Below are 18,718 nucleotides of genomic sequence, written 5' to 3'. Positions count from 1 at the left end.
ATTTATTTATCGCGCTATAACGTTTCTCCACCTTCATCCACGGAACGAAAAGCCACAAGCAACAGAGTTGCATTACATGTACCGCAAGACAAATTTAGCCAAGGCTTATTAATCACGATTTGGGGTTTGCAATTTATACAGGAAGCTTAAAAAAATCACAAAATTCGTGCATTAAAAGGATTAAAGGACAGCATACGAAAGATTAAAACAAACAAATAGATTCATTCCGCAACCGGCAAGTAGTTGTACTGTTTATACAAAATCTGCAACAATTCCGTCAACAATTTCCTAATATCCTTCCACGTTAATGATCCTTGGGAGCTAATGTAGCCATCCGCCACCGCAAACACCTCGGTATACTGTGCGTACTCTTTCCTCCCTTTCATCGCCTCATAGTTGTTCCGCGTCTCATTGGCCAATGTCGCCGCTTTACCCGAACTCCGTCCCGCCGGTGTCATCGGACTGATCACCGCCGCCACACTCCGCGCAACCATTTTAAAATGCCGCGACAACACCGACGGCTTCCCTACTCCAATGGCACTTAAAAACCCCCCTTTTTGTTCCGCAAATCCCGAAACGGTTTCTGCAAATGTCCGCATGCAAATTGTCACCTCCGTGCCATTATCGATGTACTCCACCGCCACCAAGACTTGGTGCCACAGAACAAAGACTTTCGATTCGTATTCCGGTAATGGACGGATTTTACACCAGTCAATCAGCTCTCGGAAAAACTCCATACGCCGGTTGGGATTGTCCGCAGTCTGATTCATAACACGACAAAAATGTGCGTGCAGCGTGAGAAAATTCTGCTGGGAGAGGTTCTCTTTAACGAATTCCGCGGCACTTAATTCAGGCGGTTCGACTGCCGCGACTATCGGATCCCAGCCTTGATGATGTGCCGAACGAAAGTAGGACACTATAAGAATTTCCAAAAATCTTGCCATGTGTTCCAAAATGGCTACAGACCGGCAGCAAGCGGTAATCATGGGCACCAATAAGGGATTCCCCAAGGACATCGCAATCCAAATCATAAGGGAATCCCGTAGCACACTGTCAACTTTCTTATCTGTCACAAAGTTAGACAGACTGAACACTTCCGAGCACAACGACAGATAACCATAATACCGAATACCGGGTTCGGCACTGGCCCACACATCTTCCACTTTCTTCAACAGATTCTGCACAAAATCCACCAACGTGGCCGTATTTTTGGCCGCATGCCATGCAACGGAGGCTCTGCCAAATATGTGGACGAAGACAGCGCGTTTGTCCATGGTGTCCTGATTGGGCTTCAGGTTGTCGAAATCAAATTCGGTAATCAAAGATAGAAAGCGAATAATCGGGGTGTTTTCCAATGGTCCATCACTCCGGCTCGCGATTCCTTCGGGATTCTTCGCAACTGCGGTTAGGCTGTGGTTCAGAGACGCAAAATCCAGTGCATGCCAATCAAAACCGCTCATTTCGGTCACAAAATGATCCAAAATCTCTGCTCCTGGACGAAAACTGGAATGCATGCTAAAATGTGCGATGATACTAATAAGGTCCAGACAAAGGGAATTCAGGTGTTGGGGGTAATGCTGCTTATGTACCGTAACGATTAAGCTCAACGGTAACTTCGGCAAAATGTTAGACAAAAACGTTTCCTCTTGAATTAGACCATTTTCACAGATTGAACGGAACTGCTGCATGGTGTTATAATCTGCAACAAATTTCTCCCATTTCAACGTCAACATCTCAATGCAAATCGTCGATAGTATCAAGGTCTCCGATTTCCCGGTAAAAAACCCGTTGTAACACCATGCCCAAATGCTCCCAAACATTCCCGGAGATTTTTCGATCACATTCGAGCATAACATGGTAAAAGCGGCCACCATTTTTTGAGCGTATGGCGTATCTGCCTGCAGCCACGGTGGGCAATCTTCTTTGTCCAAGCGGACATAGTTAATCCACGGCGCAAACAGCCCCGCAATTTTCGCAAAAGTATCCTCCGGCTTTAAATATCCATTGAGCAACGCAACACCAAAAATAATGTTGAGCACAACCACCGAGTTCATGTAATTTTTCCACACCGGGTATAGGCCGTACATCTGCGAATTCTTCGTCGCTAGTCGTGCGTGATGGAAACGTTGGCTTAATTCTTCCACCACAAGCAGCGTAATTTCCAGCGGAATTCGTCCAGTATTTACACCGTTCTGCGATTCCACGATCTGTGCGTAAAAATTGTGCAAATCCAAGAGATCCATGTCAGGTTGGAAGTTAATCCCAAAAACAGCAAAAAGGCACGAGAACCAACCGTTTGCAGGGATAGCGCTCTTCTCGGACAATGACAGCAACATTCTTAACACATCCAGGAAGTGTGCTGGAAAACGAAATTCCAACATACTTCTGACGTGCTGAGCATAGATTTCGAAAAGCGGATAATCCTGGAACGACGGTAAAAATCCCAGCTGGCTGATTCCGTATGCGAGAATGCTTAACAATTCCAAGCGACTGTTGATGTCTACGGATGGGTCCGAAAGCCAACGCGCAACATCGAATGTGGACAGCATGTGCATCAAGACATCGTTGTTCTTGTTCTAAAATAAACTTGAAATACGTAAAACTGGTACTTAACAAGCGGATACGAAAAGGGGCGCCTATAAAACACGGATTTGTGATTTTCAAAAATATTGTAAAAAAAGTACGTACGCGTACCCGTATAAGCACGCAAAACGAAAACGCCGCTACTGCCAATGCAGAATTATTTGCGCTGCATACATATCACTTAAAATTAGCATTAACAGAAGCAAACTCAACCGAACGAACTCTGTGATGTCTGCAGTTAGCAAAAAACAGCAATAGTCGATCTTACCTGCAGCCTTTGTTGAATTTTTCGGTACATTCCAAGAAACTGGCTGGGCACGATATTTGGCGTCAAATGCGGTAACAACATCGGCACCGCTTTCTGATTATTCAAACAAGTCTCCAATAACGACCCACACTGTACGGATTGGTTCGCTACAAAATACTGGCCCAAAATTTCCACACATGAGTGGAAAAACTTTCTAGCTAAAGGGTGTTCATCTGACTCATCACCCACATACGCTAAAATATGGTAAAACAACATCGCTCCAACCTCCCTAACTTTTTCATTCTCCTTGGAATCCAGAGTATTATTAAGGCGAATCAATTCCGAGACAGCCGCTTCAAATCTCACAATGGCCGTAACCACTTTCTTTAAACTAATGTTCTGCGCAACAGCAACAACTTTTCCCCAGTTCTCTCGATTCTGCACATAACCACGATACACCGCTTCGTTCCGAACAAACTCACGAAACCGCAAAGCGATTTCCGCAGGGCCCGAGCATTGTCCCTTTCGGCAAGCTACGAGTACGGTGATTTCCCTGTCCACATTCGAATTCACCTCCGTTATCATTTCCAAGAAGGTCATATCCAATCCCACATGCTCGGACACAGTGGTGCTGTATGATTTCGCCGATCCCTCAATCACAGTTAAATCGGGTCGTAACAGTGGGACAACGCGTGACGGATCCATAAGAACGTGCAGGTCCACCGGCTCAAAGGGAGCTTGGTTAGAATATGTACTGGGAGGGTTCATCGGGCACTCTTGCATTCGTGTGGGCGATATTAAACCCATAGAGCGTCGCCGAGGAACATGAACATCGAAAGGAATCCAGTGTTCGGCCTGGGAACGCATGGTGGCAAACATACTCTGCAGATCAACAAACTGAATCCAGGGCGCACATCTGGCTGAAAGAATGCTACCAAGTAACTCAGGTTCGTATTCGGAAGGGAGAGATGGCAGATAGAGGCTGGACTGATGCAGTTTCGGTTCGTCCATCCAAAAAGAAAATGCATTCATCGCATGCTGAAGATCCTGCAACCGTTTTAATATTAAGCAACTGATAAATGAGAGTGATAAATGAACTGATAAATGAAAGTGAATGATCATGCAACCGCTTTAAAATTAAGCAACTGATAAATGAACGGATGGATTACGTGATTACGTGTGATCAGGATGCCGTAAAGCGCAAAACAGTTATAATTAACAAGGAAAAAAATACTGTTTATTTTAAGAATTATTCTTGTTTTCTTTTTTAAATTTACCGCTTTCAGAACACCGGTAGCCGGGATGGGCGATGTTCTGGCGCATAGACATGACATAAAATCAGACAATCTGATCCCCAGCACCGTATTGTACGAAGCAAACATCTCACTCTACTAACTTCGAAATATTAACACAAGCAATACCTCGTAAAACTGCGGATGACGATGCTCCGGTGATCCGGCGTTTTTTCTGTACGTTTCCGCAGCTTCTTTGAATTTCTGTTTAATAGGTTTGAGCAACTTAGTTCCCCAAGCAGACAGCAAAAATTGATCGCCTACAGAGCAGTGATTGCTTCCCCGCCGCAAAAATAACTGAAAAAACTCCTGGCATAATAGAGGAAACGCTTCCGCTTCAACATCAATTGCTATCACCAACTGTGCCAAACGGTGAACTGGCAAGTCCGTCACAGCCGGAACAACAATCCCTAAATCATGTGCAGCCTTTTTTAATCCATTTTCAAAAGGCTTCTTCTCAACGGTAATCTCCTCGATCAATGTCGTCCATAACGGTGCAGAGGCTTCGGTTTCCACGCGTAAAATGACGTACGCCAACCACGGAACTTCAATCAGCAGGTGAATCTCCACTGGTACATAAGCCGGATTAGCACCGGAAGTCATCCATGATACCAACGACGTCATGGCACCGCTGCCACGGGCTGGTCGCATTTGACGGAATTCTTCGTACGCTTCTTTAACAACAGCCAAAAGAATGTCCAGTTCGTTAGAATAAAAAGCGAATTTGATAATCTGATCCAGTATAAATAACACTTCGCGGGTGCGGTTCCAGTTCTTCAACGATGTCAAAATTCTCGCCCAAATTCGTATGGCCAATGGCAAATTGGCCCCTAAAAAAATTTACAGCGTGACAGCGTCGTTAATGTAACACAAAACGACACATACGGCACTAGCACGACTGTATTTAACATGTGGGGCTATATTGTGAAATAGTTTTCAGACCTAATCTACCGCAGTTACTTATGCATTCATATTTCATACGGTCTTACCCGAATTCATCAATTGATGAAGCAGCATATTTCCAAACGTTCGCAAAATTTTTCCTGGAAAGTCCACAACCAGCAGGTTTTTTACCATCCGAACGTATGTCGCATCTGCTTGTAATATGGAATTGATGATATTATGGAACTGATCTTGTTGCAGGAGATAGATGAACTGATTATTAGCAAAGAACAAAGGAGTAATGATTTCCAGCACTTGCAAACTAGGAATGTACAGATAGTTTTCCACCAGCGCCGCAAGCCAATCCAGTCCTTTATCTAAAATTCCCGTGGTCGAGTGCCCGATGTCGGTCATCAATAATGTCACAAAGCAGGCCATGGGCTGCCTTTGTTCCACAGCCTGAAGCGGACCGAGATGCACAAGATTTTTTGCCAGACTAGGTACATCATCATCCATGATGGCGTTATTTCGTAGTAAGCTGACGGCCTCACGAAGCTGTTGTATGCGATGTAATTTTAGATCCAACAAAACTTCCCAGCACCAGCCAACAAACTGTTGCTCCGGAGTGGCCTTCCCCGTTGTCATCATATGCGACAGCCGCAAAAGGCTTTCGTACAACAGTGCACGACGTCGTTTACTGGAAATAAATTTCAAAAACACTTCCACAATGGCCACTGCCACGTAATGGTGGTAATTCGCTCGTAGGAACAACGTTCCATCTTCTAGAAAGCCCCAGTTTAAACTAGACAGGATCTCCCGTGCTAACAAACTCGGGACATCTTGCACCGTCTGCACATTTACCAACCATTCACATATAGTTTCCAAGTCAGCCCGTTCGATGTCCCATTGTTTTAATGGCATCTGCTGGAACAGAAAAACCGCCATCGAACCAATTTGATCCAAATGACGCCGAACGAAACCAAGCACCTCGGTTATGATCTCCGGATGCTTTTGGCATATGCCAACAACGATATCTCTCCCAGTGCGCGCATACGTAGTACGTAAAGGCCCCAAAAACGACAGGCGCAAAATCTCCAACGTGATCGTTTCTACAAGATCCAATAACGTTTTATCACAGTTTTCAATAACATTGGACAGGGCGGTCAAGAGATACGTTGCGCTCGCTTCGTCCAAGTTTCGCAATCGCTCCTGCATTTTATCGCTACGGTGCGCCTCGTTCAAAATGGCTTTCCACCGGCTGACCTCGGGAAGATAGGCAATCTCTTTGCTGAGCGGATCTTCTACGAGACACACAATTCGCCAAATATTAGCAGCCGACAAACAGGCCGACGGCCATCCAACAAGAAACTGCATCGTGCCGCTGTTTCCGGTTTGGGTGAGGATCGCAAAACCACGAACAATGATCTCTTCCAACTGCAGCTTCAGGTTGGCAGTAATGCTGGAAGGTAATGTGGTCGCTTCGGCAAAGCGTTCCCAAAATTCTTTGAGATGCGCGACGATTTCTCGAACAATTTGTGCCGCTTTCTTGTTAAATCTAGAGTATTTGCTCAGAGTAGGATTACTGAAACCTGAAATATCAGAGTTTAATATTAGGCATCCAACTCCCTCCAATGCAAACTGAACCATAAGGACATGCTAAAGAACCATTAATTATATCGCGTCACAGAAATGAAGAAAAGCCTGAATTGCAATTAAATTCATTCTAACCATAAGTAACAATCTGAATAAACCTGTTGCACATGAAGTATACGAGTACTGTAGGTAACAAATCTTTCAATTCACTTACAGAGGTAAAAAAACGGATGTATAAAAAGAAAATACGATAAACTGAATATCAGCGGTAAAACTGGCAATTCTGTGCGCGTCCATGCTTACCTTCGGATATCACATCCAAAAACTCATAACAGAACCCAAATAAAGCCAAAACATCGTACTCGACTATCATGCCGAATGGTTCCAGATCAAGAAAATCTGAGCCAAACACAGTAGAAAACAGTCTGCTAAATGGGAACTGAGCGAGTAACACAAATATATCATTTTCCTGCACTTCGGTGACCGATCCCCCCATTAACTCCTGTCCGTCCGCATCGGGATCCACCACAATCCAACTGGCATCAGCATCGTCATTCTCCAAAGTATCCAGCGCCAGATGCGACAGGAATTCAGTTTTTGCCTTTACAGGTAGAAGTAAAACACGGAGCATGACGATAAAATGCTTTACAAAGGGGTCATTGCATGATTTTGGAGTGAACGAATTCGGAAGAGCGATTTGCAGAAATGCTGCAGACCACTGAATCACTGGCGAAGGACAACGGAGTATTTGATTGAGTACAAAAAGCTGATCATAAAATGTCGAATAGCGAATCAAAATTCCCACACATCCGCACAACCACAACTTGATGTCTTCACGGAATTTTTCACTTCCGAGCGGAATACGATGAAAAGAAAACAGAACACCAATGCAAACGCGCAACTCCGACGTTTCGGACATTTTAATACATCCTGCGTGCGGCACAAAACTCGATGAATCGGCTATGCTGGATGTTACGGGATTTCTTCGCACAGCACTGTACAGAAAGGATTCCACCTGGAAACGCGCCAACTCGGCTGTGCATTTGTGGTTAAATGATGTTCTGTACAACAGTTCCCGGATTTTTTCCAGATTCGTACCGAGATCCTTCAGGGCATTCTGGTCAAGATGGCACTGTCGATAAAAATGCTCGCCAGTCACTTTGTTGCTGTCGGCGCATCGAGAATTCTCCGCGACGCGGTTATCGGTTATTTTCCAGACACCATCCCGAGATCCTTCGTAAGCTTTAATCAGATTGTGCAGATCTTGAATGGAATTCTCATAGGCTGTGAGAGCCTTTAAATACTCCATCAGGTAAATATACAAGGGATGCTTCACGAATGCCGCCACCGCATTTGACTAAAATCAACAATCAACAGATAATCGTCTATTCGAAAGCCAAAAAAGCGGCCTGATATCAATCACGCGACCCCACAACTTTAAAAAACGTACATATCACAATAAGCAACTACTTGTCCAGCTAAATTTGGGAGAATATCCGCAAAATGTTAAACAGAGAAACTTAAAAATATTATGTATGAACCACAAAAATATGCACAGCTAAGTACATAAAAGGCACGAGCACAGTTCCTTGTACAATCTTTGGTGTAAAAATTAGTGATAGTACACGAAACGATATGTAAGTAGACAAATAAAAAACAGTTGTGCATTCCACTGCCGTACCTCGATAAAGTGGTCCGTAATCGCTTCCAATGCTCCTGCTTCTGCGTTGGTGAAGTATATTTTAATCTCTGCTCGTGAAAGAGGCCGTAGTTCGGTGGCTTTGCTAGTTTCCTTCAGTGAAGGATACATCAACCGCGAAGACAGAGATTCCCTATTCATGACCGCTGGAGAAGATTCTCTGGGTCTTTCGACAACATCCTGCCTGACGGACAAAACAGAGGAAGCAACAGCTGCAGGCTCCGCTGCTCTGGCAAAAGGATTCGCTGGTTTCGCGATCGTGCGTTGTGCGCTGATTGCAGAAGGTTGTTCCTCAGCGATGTGCTCCGCACCTTGGACAGATGGGTCGAGAACATGATTCACAGGCTGTTCTGTGCTTTTTTCTGCGTCCCCTGTGTGATCCTCCAGTTCCGAATCAATCTGTATCACATTTTCTTCCTGTTCAGGAAGAGGCTGTGCACTTGCACGTGCCAAATGGCCCAAATCATCAGCAATGTCTGCCAGGAACTGTGCATCGAGAACGGGAATTCTTTCGTCCTCATCTTCGACAGCCACTTCGGTCGAGTTCTCCTACAGAACGACAGAACTATGAAATGAGGCAGTAATAATACGGCAAGTCATAAGTCGTAAGTCCTATACATGATAATCAACCTTAAGCTTCTGGGATTTAGGTTTCCGCGTTTTTACTGCTTCCATTGTACACCAAACGTCAGCGAAACCTTCTCATGCTTCGACATATACAACTATGTATAAGTCGTAGAATATGATATGATATAATTCAAAAAGTTTAAAAAAACAATTAAGGAAAGAAGTTTAATCAGTCTTGTGCTGAATCCAAAAGTGTGATGAGCCAGCGTTTCTCGAAGCCATACGATAACATTATAACATGATTATAAATTAAGGGCAGGATTTTGGCATCATAACAAATCCATACGTCACTGCAACTGCCGCAAGTTGCAACAGCAGGCCGCGTTGTGCAACAAGACCAAACAGATGCTACGTAAATAAAGACAGTTCTACATATACAGGTTTCCAAGTATTTTGTAAATTTACAACTTGTTAGTATGTATTTAATTATGCCTGAATTTTTATAAATACCTGTATTCTATAGCCGTGTCCAAAAGCAGATTTCGGAAGAAGATATTTCGGGAAGAAAAGTTTCTTTTGCTTACATTTTTACTTGACCTTGAATTGGTCCCTGTATCTTTAGTTCTTTCTACCTGCTTGAAGTTTTCTGAAAGTGGCGAGAAGATAACAAGCTAAGGTCTCAGGTTGACAGAAACGCAGGCACAATAATTTGCGCTGTATGAAATACGGAACTGCAGAACAGCGTATCCCGAATAATAAAACCGGTATTCCTGATGTGAGCTATACCAGAAGACAGAAGTAGTGGAAGTATGTGTTACATACCCGTAGTTCTACTGCATGAAATTGTTTCAAAAAACTGTTTGTAATTGTTCCTCAACCACTGACTAACCTAACAAGTACGGAAAACTCGTAGGGCAGTACATTTTTTCTTCCTATAAAATTAATATTTTTATGCTGTAATAAAAACACAAAACCGCACTCCGCAAACACACATTTAGGTAAATCATTTGCGTAAAATTATAGTTTCAGGATGTCGAAAAACTACCAGAATGGTAACTGCGGTATTTCAGTTGTGCGAATATCATCAGAATGGGAGTCTGGTTATGGACTGCTGACAGAAAAAATCAGGGAAGACAAGTTTTTAATTACATTAAGTACGTAACAGTTATCAATGGAATGCTTGCGTTGCACGTGCCTACTCGATTGCGTTTTACTTTTTAGTACGTACAAATTACAATCCATGTGGTGTGTGTAGGTCGTAAGATTTTGTACTAAATGAACTGTTTGTCTTGTGCGCTAATTTATTACGCAATCGCGCGTTGTTAATCATTCTCAATTCAGTGCCGCACGGCTTCTGCATAATAAGTTTTTTTCGCACTGTATCACCTTACCTTAAACTTTAGTGTGATTATTATCAGTATTCATAATTCATATTCACAATTTATGACCACTACCGGCGTCTGTCGCAATTCAGCAAACCGCAAGATTGTTCGAATTATTCATATCCCACATCCGATGTGCGGAAGCTGTACAATTACATACTTCTGTCTGTAGGACAAAATCAGTACTCTATTACGAGTATAAAAATATTGTAAATTACAGCGTAAACAAATTACTATACGAATTTACTGTTCCTATATAGATATATAGATGTAAAAAGCAGCGTGCGGAAAGTTTTATGTCTTTACAGATGAAACTTTATATACCAGCACATACTACATACCGTATTGTCGTTCTTGCTTTATGTCAGTGTACAGTGTCAGTGTTTATGTTCATTGTACATTAAAATTAATTTTGGGAACAGCAAACTGTTCAAGTCATACGAGTAAAATAAATAAAATAATACGATTGGTACCACTCCTGTACCTACATACACTTTCCGATAGCGAAATGAGTACAGTGAGTACTACAAAGTAGTTGTACCCTACAAATACTGTATACACCTTAAACTAACCTTAAAATTATACAGTGTCACCGCCTTCTTGCGCAGTCGTGTCCGTAAAAGTCAACAAAATCGAATCGCTTCACACTGGCGGCTGACCATTTGTGAGCAGTTTTAAAAAGCCACACGCGTATTGAATACTAACCATCGGAGGGAAAGCTGAATTCGCGCTCACTTTTTTTCTAAACACCTTTCTCAAAATTATTTTCCGGGTTTCTTAACCATGTAAAACGGGATATCGATCGCTTTTTTGATAGTACTTAATTCGGCAACTGGTGAGATTTGGACCTTTAAATCCGCCCTCCTATTACGTGCATGAAATCATTCTCGGTACTCAGTAGTGTGTGCGCGCGGTGCTGCTAACCACAGTCTAAGACTTGCTCAGCGGCCAGATCGACGTAAATTTTGTTTCGCCTTAGTGGATACGACCAAAATCGATTATTGCCATATAGACCACCTGAGTGAACTCCTATTAATATACTCCAGATTTTTACTGATTGTTATTGCGGTCGGAGTGGGAAGAGGGTAGAAGATCATCATCGTTAAAAGAGCTATTATATTCCGTCTGGAGTACTTACATTGCAAAATCAAACTTGATGTATACATTCTGCTCGGCGGTTATACTATGTTTCTTGCGGTTGTTGCCAAGGTGTATTACCTTGTGGCAGCAATTATCACATTAACAAATTGTGTGTTCTCGCAATATCCGCCAAATTATAATCATCAAATTGTTGTGCGCGTAGAAGGCGGTTCGGATACTGCGAGGAATTTGGCAGCCACACATGCGCTAAACTACGTCGGACAGGTCAGCGAGCAGCAGCCGGCATTCTGTTCTGCGACCCCGTATGTGCCGCTTTCCCGGATCTTTTCATCTTTTATTGTGATTAGGTGGGGTCACTTGAGGATTACTACCTGCTAGAATTTCCGAACCGTATTCACAAAAGATCTACCGATAATGCCTTTGCAAAACTGGAACGAGAATCACAAGTAAGAGTAACTAATATAAATATAATATTAACACAACAGCAACTATTTATAGATTTTTCCCACATCGTTCGGCGTTAGTATTCCTAGTATCGCTAGTGAAGTTAGAAAACACTGTCCAGGGGAATAAATATGTCTGCTGCGGACTTTGTTCTAGTGTTTCTGCATAGTCCATACAAAATTTGTTTAAAAAGTGTTGCTGTTTCAAGTTTATTATAATATAAATCATATTAGTGAATGAATGGTAAGAAATGACGAAGTCACTGAAGTGCATATAGGTACGAGTACTGTATGTAGTTTACTATTTGCCGCTCAAGCGGCGTCCTATAGAGTTTTATTTTCTTAAAACAGTACTTTTAAAATTACACATCGTAATCAGGCAGATATCACCTTGTGACGCTTAGCTGGATTTTCACATAATTAACAGGTACAGTGGAGCGCTCGGCAAGAAGTCAAAAAACGAGTCAAACGAGACCTACAATCAGAGGAGCATCCATCAGAAAATCTCCAGATGGGTCAGTGGCAGGATCCGTTTTATACTCAACAGTGGTATTTGGTGAGTGCGTATGCCTCGTCAGATTTCGTTAAGATTAAGAAAACTCGACTCACACAGTTATCTTCGTGAGAGTAAACATGGTGCTATTTACTAGTATTACTCTAACGAGTTACGAAGCCTGATCAGGATTAGTCAAATAGTAGTATGTCGGTTACACACATGATAATATTTTTGTGTTAAACTTTACTTTTCTTGTGACAATGCGGTGTGCTGCTATTTTTCCACAAAGCACTAGGGTTTTTTTGCGTTAATCTGCTTGATTAGTATTGCAGTAATTTTTTAGTTTGTAAAATTAACTACGCTAAAGTGTACAAAGTACAAACACCACATTCATTAATAAAATTCTTATTGTATCGTTCACATCCATGTTACCGGTACTTTAATAGGGCGTACTATAACGTGTAGTGTGTGTGTGTATGGAGCAGTAAAGTAATAATTTATTTTCTGACAGCGTCTGTTGCAAGACAGTTCGCGTAGAAAGTGACATTGTCCACGACTTCAGATTGTCCGGTTCACTACGCAAACCGCAGCAGCGGTGATTGTGATCTTGAAAAGAATTGTAAATTGGCGTGTGCAGTGCGAGCTAGGTACAGCGAGCTGCCCCCAAGGGATACGTGGACGCGCGTTCATGTTAAAAAAATTTATCCTGATTGAATGCGTTAGCACCTGCGTTATACAACGTGTTGTAAAATCTTGCCAAGAAAACGCTCAGATAATGAATGAAATGGTGACCGTTTTCGTGAAAGTCTTGCAAAGTATCCACCCATATAATAAGTTACCGTGCATTTTTGCGAACATGTTTTTTGACAAGTGGAATGATTTTGACATGATACAAAACTTGCCTAATCACGCTCACGTATGTACGCATTGTAACGATGCATATCGCTATAAATCAAAATTCATGCTGAAAGCGCTGCTACCTGCGTTTTTTTCACGCCAGAATTTAACGGTATGTTGTTACGGTTTACCTATAAAAAGTGTCGTTTCTTCCATAAAAAAATCAACGTTAATTAACCAGACAGGCATAAATAACTTCAGAGACATTAATCACACTTTCAAAAAAAGCTCCTACAGAGTATCTGTACAAGAAGCTTGGAAAAAAAAAAAAGCTTGGAAATATAAAACATTCTGTAAATTTGTAATCGATCTGTAAAATACGCATTCATATTGAGCACACTATAGAATATATTGATCCGTTGGGCCACATCGTCAACTTTTAGGTTGTGAGCGGGATTTTTGTGAAACAGATGTAAATGTATAAGCAGCTGGTTTTTCGGCTTCTTTAAATATTTACACAGGACCATTGCTTTGATTATAATTCTAGCATCCGTTTTAAATTACCAATGATTGCAGCGCAAAGGGGGGCGAGCAGGATTTGATATGAATGTCGAGAAAGCATGGAAGCGCGGACTGTCTGGGAAAGGAATCTCTATCAGCATATTAGATGATGGACTGCAATGGCGTCATCCAGATCTCAGACCGAATTACGTAAGAATCATTAATTCATTTTCTTTCATATACAGTGATAAGTTGTTTCACTTAGGCAATAAAACATTACAAATTTCTGTTTTTTTGCAATTCAGAAATAAATTTACAAAGTTTAATGCAGACCTAGATATTAAGTACTTACATTAGTTTACACTAATGTACGATTTTTTTATATAGGACCAGCTGGCCAGTTTGGACATTAACGGGCGCAGTTTCGACCCCACACCGACGGATGATGGCAACAACAAGCATGGTAAGGTAGTTTCACTGATACCTACATACAGTATAACCTAGAGTATGCCATGAGCGTAAAGTTTTATTTATTTGTGTTAAGCACTTTAACGCATGTAAATAACGATACAGTACAATTTGGTGTATTTCGAGTATCTGTGTGTATGTTGAGAGCTTACCAATATACACTGTAGTCTGTATAGATAATAATGATGGAGTGCATTTCACGTTGCAAGTTTTGCATAATTTGTGTTTATATTATTTGGACTCACCAGTCAGCACCATAAATTTATCAGGATTCTGGTTTCGGATACCATGAAAATGCACATTTTACCAAATCGTTAGGTACAAGGTGTGCCGGCGAAATTGCAGCAGTAGCCGGAAACAATATTTGCGGAGTTGGCGTGGCATTCAACGCCAGTATTGGAGGTACAAATTACGCGAGCAATATCTAGTGATTGATCATATTTGTGTGGAGTGTTTAACATCGAATATCGAATTTTTTATTCACGACGCAAATTCGTAGGTGTCAGAATGCTTGACGGCGAGGTAACCGATCATGTCGAAGCAACCGCCCTCAGCGTGAACCCGCAGCATGTACACACTTACAGCGCTAGTTGGGGACCCGGTATGTTTTAATCTCTGCTGATAGTGGGTCCATCATCATCACAAGACCTCGGAAAAATGCAAATTATTGTTGATTATTTTCTTTAGATGACGATGGCCAGACCGTTGATGGTCCTGGACCGCTGGCAAGACAAGCGTTTGAGAATGGCATAAAATACGTAAGCGGCGAAGTACTGTATCATTTCTTGCCCGTTAGGTAATTGTTATTTTAGCGACTACAAAGTACCTGGACATTAATAATCCAGTTGTAAAATCCGTATTTTGAAGCAATCGGTCGTGCAGTAAGCATAAAGCATCCTAATAATTAAACTTTGCAAATTTAGTTAGTTTTATCGAAAATTACAATTTTTTCGCTTCGTAAATTTTTCTCCGTTACTTAATGTAACATGTCAACATGAGGTACCGGTGTTGCATTTTGGTTTCAAACGTGTAAACAGACATTGATCTCTTGCTCAGGTTAACAACATCGCACGCCAACAAGAAAAGCCAACTACATAATCGATAGTTCGTGTAAAGTGTTATATCACATATTCGACCTAATTCGATAAAGTTCGCTTTTAACAGGGTCGGCAAGGTTATGGCTCCATTTACGTCTGGGCTTCGGGAAACGGCGGGAAAAACGATGACAGCTGCAGTTGCGACGGTTACGCTAACAGCCTGTATACCATCAGTGTCAGCAGTGCAGCACAAGATGGTTCCAAACCATGGTATTTAGAAGAGTGCCCGTCGACCCTGACCACGACGTACAGCAGCGGAAATTCCTGGCAGCCGGCCGTCGTGACCACCGATCTGGACACACCGGGCAACCAGCGGCGTGCGTGCACCAACCAGCATACCGGCACGTCGGCTTCCGCGCCGCTAGCGGCGGGGATCATTGCGCTGGCCTTAGAAGCCAATCCCAAATTAACATGGCGCGATATGCAGCACTTAATGGTGCGCTCGTCCAATCCCAAGCCGTTACTGGATGACTGGATCGTTAACGGAGCTAATAGACAAGGTAATTAAATTCGACAATCATTAGGCGGCCACGCACCGAAGCACGGCATGTAGACGATCATTTCCCTTAACGTGCTGACCATCGGAATTGGACTAACTGGTCTGTATTAAATTTCCGTAAGTATACAATCACGATCGCCGTTCATGAAACGAGATCAATAGTTTTTTGGCTGAAACTAGAGTATTCGACGCCGTCAACTAATATTGATTTAGTGTAGGATCAGTTTTTCGGCTACGCTAGATTGGTTAGCTTAATCAAATGCAAACGGAAATGCGGAATGAGCTGTTTGAATTTTATTCTGCACCCATTGAAAAACGTGATTAAACAGCGTATCATAAGCATGTGGCATATACATTTGAAAAGATCTCTTTTATTTACGTTTATTGTCGTCGACACGATTCTTCCTTGCCCACATACAGTTTCAATCCTTTTAACATACTTTGTTCAAAAAATTTCTTTTGTAAATTTAACAAACACATTTACTTCTGATAATGCGATCACATATTATTATACGCAACCAACGCCGTTTCACAACAGCAAATCTTAAACAAACAGTTCAAGGATTTCTTGACAGGTCATTCGCTACTCCGCTAGTATTTTTCTAGTGCTTTGCATAGCTGCCCACCTAAAGAGATTGTAATTGTTGGTTATAGTGAGCAATAAATTCGGTTATGGTCTACTGGACGCCGACAAGCTTGTTGAGCTCGCCGCTTCATGGACGACTTCCGCTCCTCAGCATGTGTGTCGGACGCAAAATGATTCAACACCTCAGTAAGTGCGCGGTAGCCGTGAAATCAGCCTTACCATTATATAAACAGTACCGCTACTTGTTATGCTATTTTCATAATAAACAGAAACACCATATTAACCGTTAACGTGTCTAATTGTTTGTACAGTACTACACCTCTAGCGGGTCCACAGTTGCACCTTCCATGGTCAGGTGATCAACTTTTCGTTAATAATGCATAAATACATGGTGATTAATCGCTTATTATAAAATTTTACTATAGATATTCATGTCAGATTGATAGAGCAGATGGATTTTCAGTACGTGTATCACAGACTTTCCATTAGCTTTTCAACACTAAACATTCACGAATTTTCCTAGTTCTAAGCATTAGCTTTTGTGCTACATCGAATATCAAAGCCCGCATGCCATTTACCGCCCAGCTAATAAATTAAAAATAAATAACAAAGAAGTGTACTTCTACTAATTTATTAACATAACATTGATTTCACTATCATTAACGAAGAGCGAACTTACGTCCTACCTTGGCGACTATTGTTTGGACGTACTTACTTTGTATATAGTATATACCGGGTTATTATCTTTATTATTATTCAGGAGGATTCCTGTGGGTGCCCTGGTTGCATATTTCAGCACGCTCCCGGGCGTAGCCACGTCTACGCACTTTGACAATCAAGAATAATTTCAACCCTTTCACCCACCCACCCACTTTCAATCGCAGCGGACGCGCGTGCTCTTTTTTTGTGTTTTGCCTTTTTGCTCCCGATTTTCCATACCCATAACCTGGGTGTCAGTAAACTAAGTACGTATAGGGATACCCGGCGTGTCTGCGTCGTACAACAGCTGTGTACAGTGCACTATCGTTGTCGGCTGGCCAATTAAAACTGCTCCGCGGCATCCGCGCGCGGCAACTCTCGATCGTGAAGGAGCTCAAGAAGCGTTAATTTTTGTTTTATTGTAATTTTATAATAAGTTTGTAATAAAGCATAATATGGTGCAAACTTTTTCCACATTTTATGAATTACGTTAGCACAACTAATACAGTGGCTCAAAATTAGCAGTGATGCAGGTAGTGGCGGAGTAACAATTTTTAGATGGTCATTTTAGTACGACTTTACGTGTTATACTATTGCACAGTAAATTTTTCAAAAAAATACCACCATTTGCACTTTACGAAGCTTTGATGTAATTCATGCGCAGAAAACGCAGAAAACGCACTTTTTTAGTGTGGCAATAAATAACGAAATCCTTACTGAGCTGTACACCGATGGATGCGCCGATTCCGGCAACATCATCGGTCGGCTGGAGCATGTCCAGGCTGTGCTGACCATTCAAGCCGCCCGGCGCGGCAACATCCGCGTCACCCTCACCTCGCCCATGAACACGACGAGTATTCTCCTTCCGCGCCGCTCCTTGGACGCTAGTCGTGCCGGCTTCACCAACTGGGCCTTCACCAGCGTCCAGTTGTGGGATGAGGATCCGCGCGGGACATGGCGACTGCACATTGAATACCTCAACGATCTGACGATCCGCTACGGGCAGTTTGGATCGTCCATCGCCGCGGTGCCTACGGTGCTCAAATCTTTCACACTGGTCCTCTACGGCACAGAGAAGCCGTACATCGTCAGTCGCCAGAGTGTCCCGGCTCCGGGAGATGCTTTTGATACGCATCAGCGTTGGACGAAAGAACTAGTCATGGCGGAACATTCCAGTGTGGGAGCGGTAGCAAGGGTGGGGTTTTCTTGGTTACTTTCTGTGATATTAGGGCTCTTTCTTATACTAAAGAGTCTATGATACATTGACTGCAGGTTTTTGTAATGGTTATTTTGCGTGCTGTAGATAGTTTTGTTCGTTTGATCTCTTTTGAGTATTTTAATATTTTCAACAGCGTTAACGTTGATGTCTTCAAGAATAGAGCCGTTTGATTTTTTGGCTAGAACCGATAATGTTATGCCGGAAACTGGTATTACTGGTCTCGTGGATGTTCCCCACGAATTAATTAAAAGAATATTTATATAATGTACAAATACAAAGTTGTACCTCGTACAAGCTGTTGCCCATGCACTGTACCTGTAAGTCATTGAATACTGCCACTCCTAGCCTCCTAGGGTTCCCGAGCGAGCGTCTACATGTCTTATCCCTAGGGCCTATGGTATTCCAACTTCAAAAAATTCTTTGGCATTCATTTGCACTAAATTCTACGTGGTTCATCAAATTTATCTGGTATCTACTCTAAATGTTTGCCTAAATTAAAAAATTTCTGTGATATAAACTGTTGATTA

At 42.2% G+C, this 18,718-nt stretch overlaps 2 protein-coding genes across 2 annotated transcripts; one reads left to right on the top strand and one right to left on the bottom strand.

Annotated features, from left to right (window-relative positions):
* On the bottom strand, positions 1-9,135 carry LOC129600571 (ectopic P granules protein 5 homolog). The gene is made up of 7 exons (XM_055499139.1): positions 8,927-9,135; positions 8,279-8,845; positions 6,901-7,954; positions 5,112-6,593; positions 4,252-4,952; positions 2,852-3,877; positions 1-2,576 (listed from the first exon to the last, which is right to left on the bottom strand). The coding sequence occupies exons 1-7, from the start codon at positions 8,969-8,971 to the stop codon at positions 222-224; spliced, it is 7,230 nt and encodes a 2,409-aa protein (XP_055355114.1). The 5' UTR covers positions 8,972-9,135; the 3' UTR covers positions 1-221.
* A 1,692-nt stretch (positions 9,136-10,827) lies between these two features.
* On the top strand, positions 10,828-18,455 carry LOC129599114 (endoprotease bli-like). Its single transcript, XM_055497258.1, has 11 exons — positions 10,828-11,610; positions 11,694-11,792; positions 12,217-12,345; positions 13,699-13,833; positions 14,011-14,086; positions 14,410-14,493; positions 14,591-14,692; positions 14,779-14,849; positions 15,256-15,688; positions 16,342-16,459; positions 17,663-18,455. The coding sequence occupies exons 1-11, from the start codon at positions 11,431-11,433 to the stop codon at positions 18,228-18,230; spliced, it is 1,995 nt and encodes a 664-aa protein (XP_055353233.1). The 5' UTR covers positions 10,828-11,430; the 3' UTR covers positions 18,231-18,455.
* The last annotated feature ends 263 nt before the right edge of the window (positions 18,456-18,718 follow it).

Source organism: Paramacrobiotus metropolitanus, unplaced genomic scaffold, assembly GCF_019649055.1.
Source record: "Paramacrobiotus metropolitanus isolate TYO unplaced genomic scaffold, Prichtersi_v1.0 Parri_scaffold0000004, whole genome shotgun sequence".
Taxonomy (NCBI): domain Eukaryota; kingdom Metazoa; phylum Tardigrada; class Eutardigrada; order Parachela; family Macrobiotidae; genus Paramacrobiotus; species Paramacrobiotus metropolitanus.
The sequence above is the reverse complement of the archived record's forward strand: the minus strand, read 5'-3'. Positions and strand labels throughout refer to the sequence as shown.

Bases quoted from the DNA above. Each gene is read 5' to 3' on its own strand.
- LOC129600571 (XM_055499139.1), bottom strand. From the start codon at position 8,971: ATGGAAGCAGTAAAAACGCGGAAACCTAAATCCCAGAAGCTTAAG. The intron at 8,846-8,926 runs GTTGATTATCAT...GTCGTTCTGTAG, and splicing joins CTAAATCCCAGAAGCTTAAG to GAGAACTCGACCGAAGTGGC. The intron at 2,577-2,851 runs GTAAGATCGACT...AGTTTATTTTAG, and splicing joins AAATTCAACAAAGGCTGCAG to AACAAGAACAACGATGTCTT.
- LOC129599114 (XM_055497258.1), top strand. From the start codon at position 11,431: ATGTTTCTTGCGGTTGTTGCCAAGGTGTATTACCTTGTGGCAGCAATT. The intron at 14,087-14,409 runs GTAAGGTAGTTT...CCAAATCGTTAG, and splicing joins TGATGGCAACAACAAGCATG to GTACAAGGTGTGCCGGCGAA. The intron at 15,689-16,341 runs GTAATTAAATTC...TGTTGGTTATAG, and splicing joins TAACGGAGCTAATAGACAAG to TGAGCAATAAATTCGGTTAT.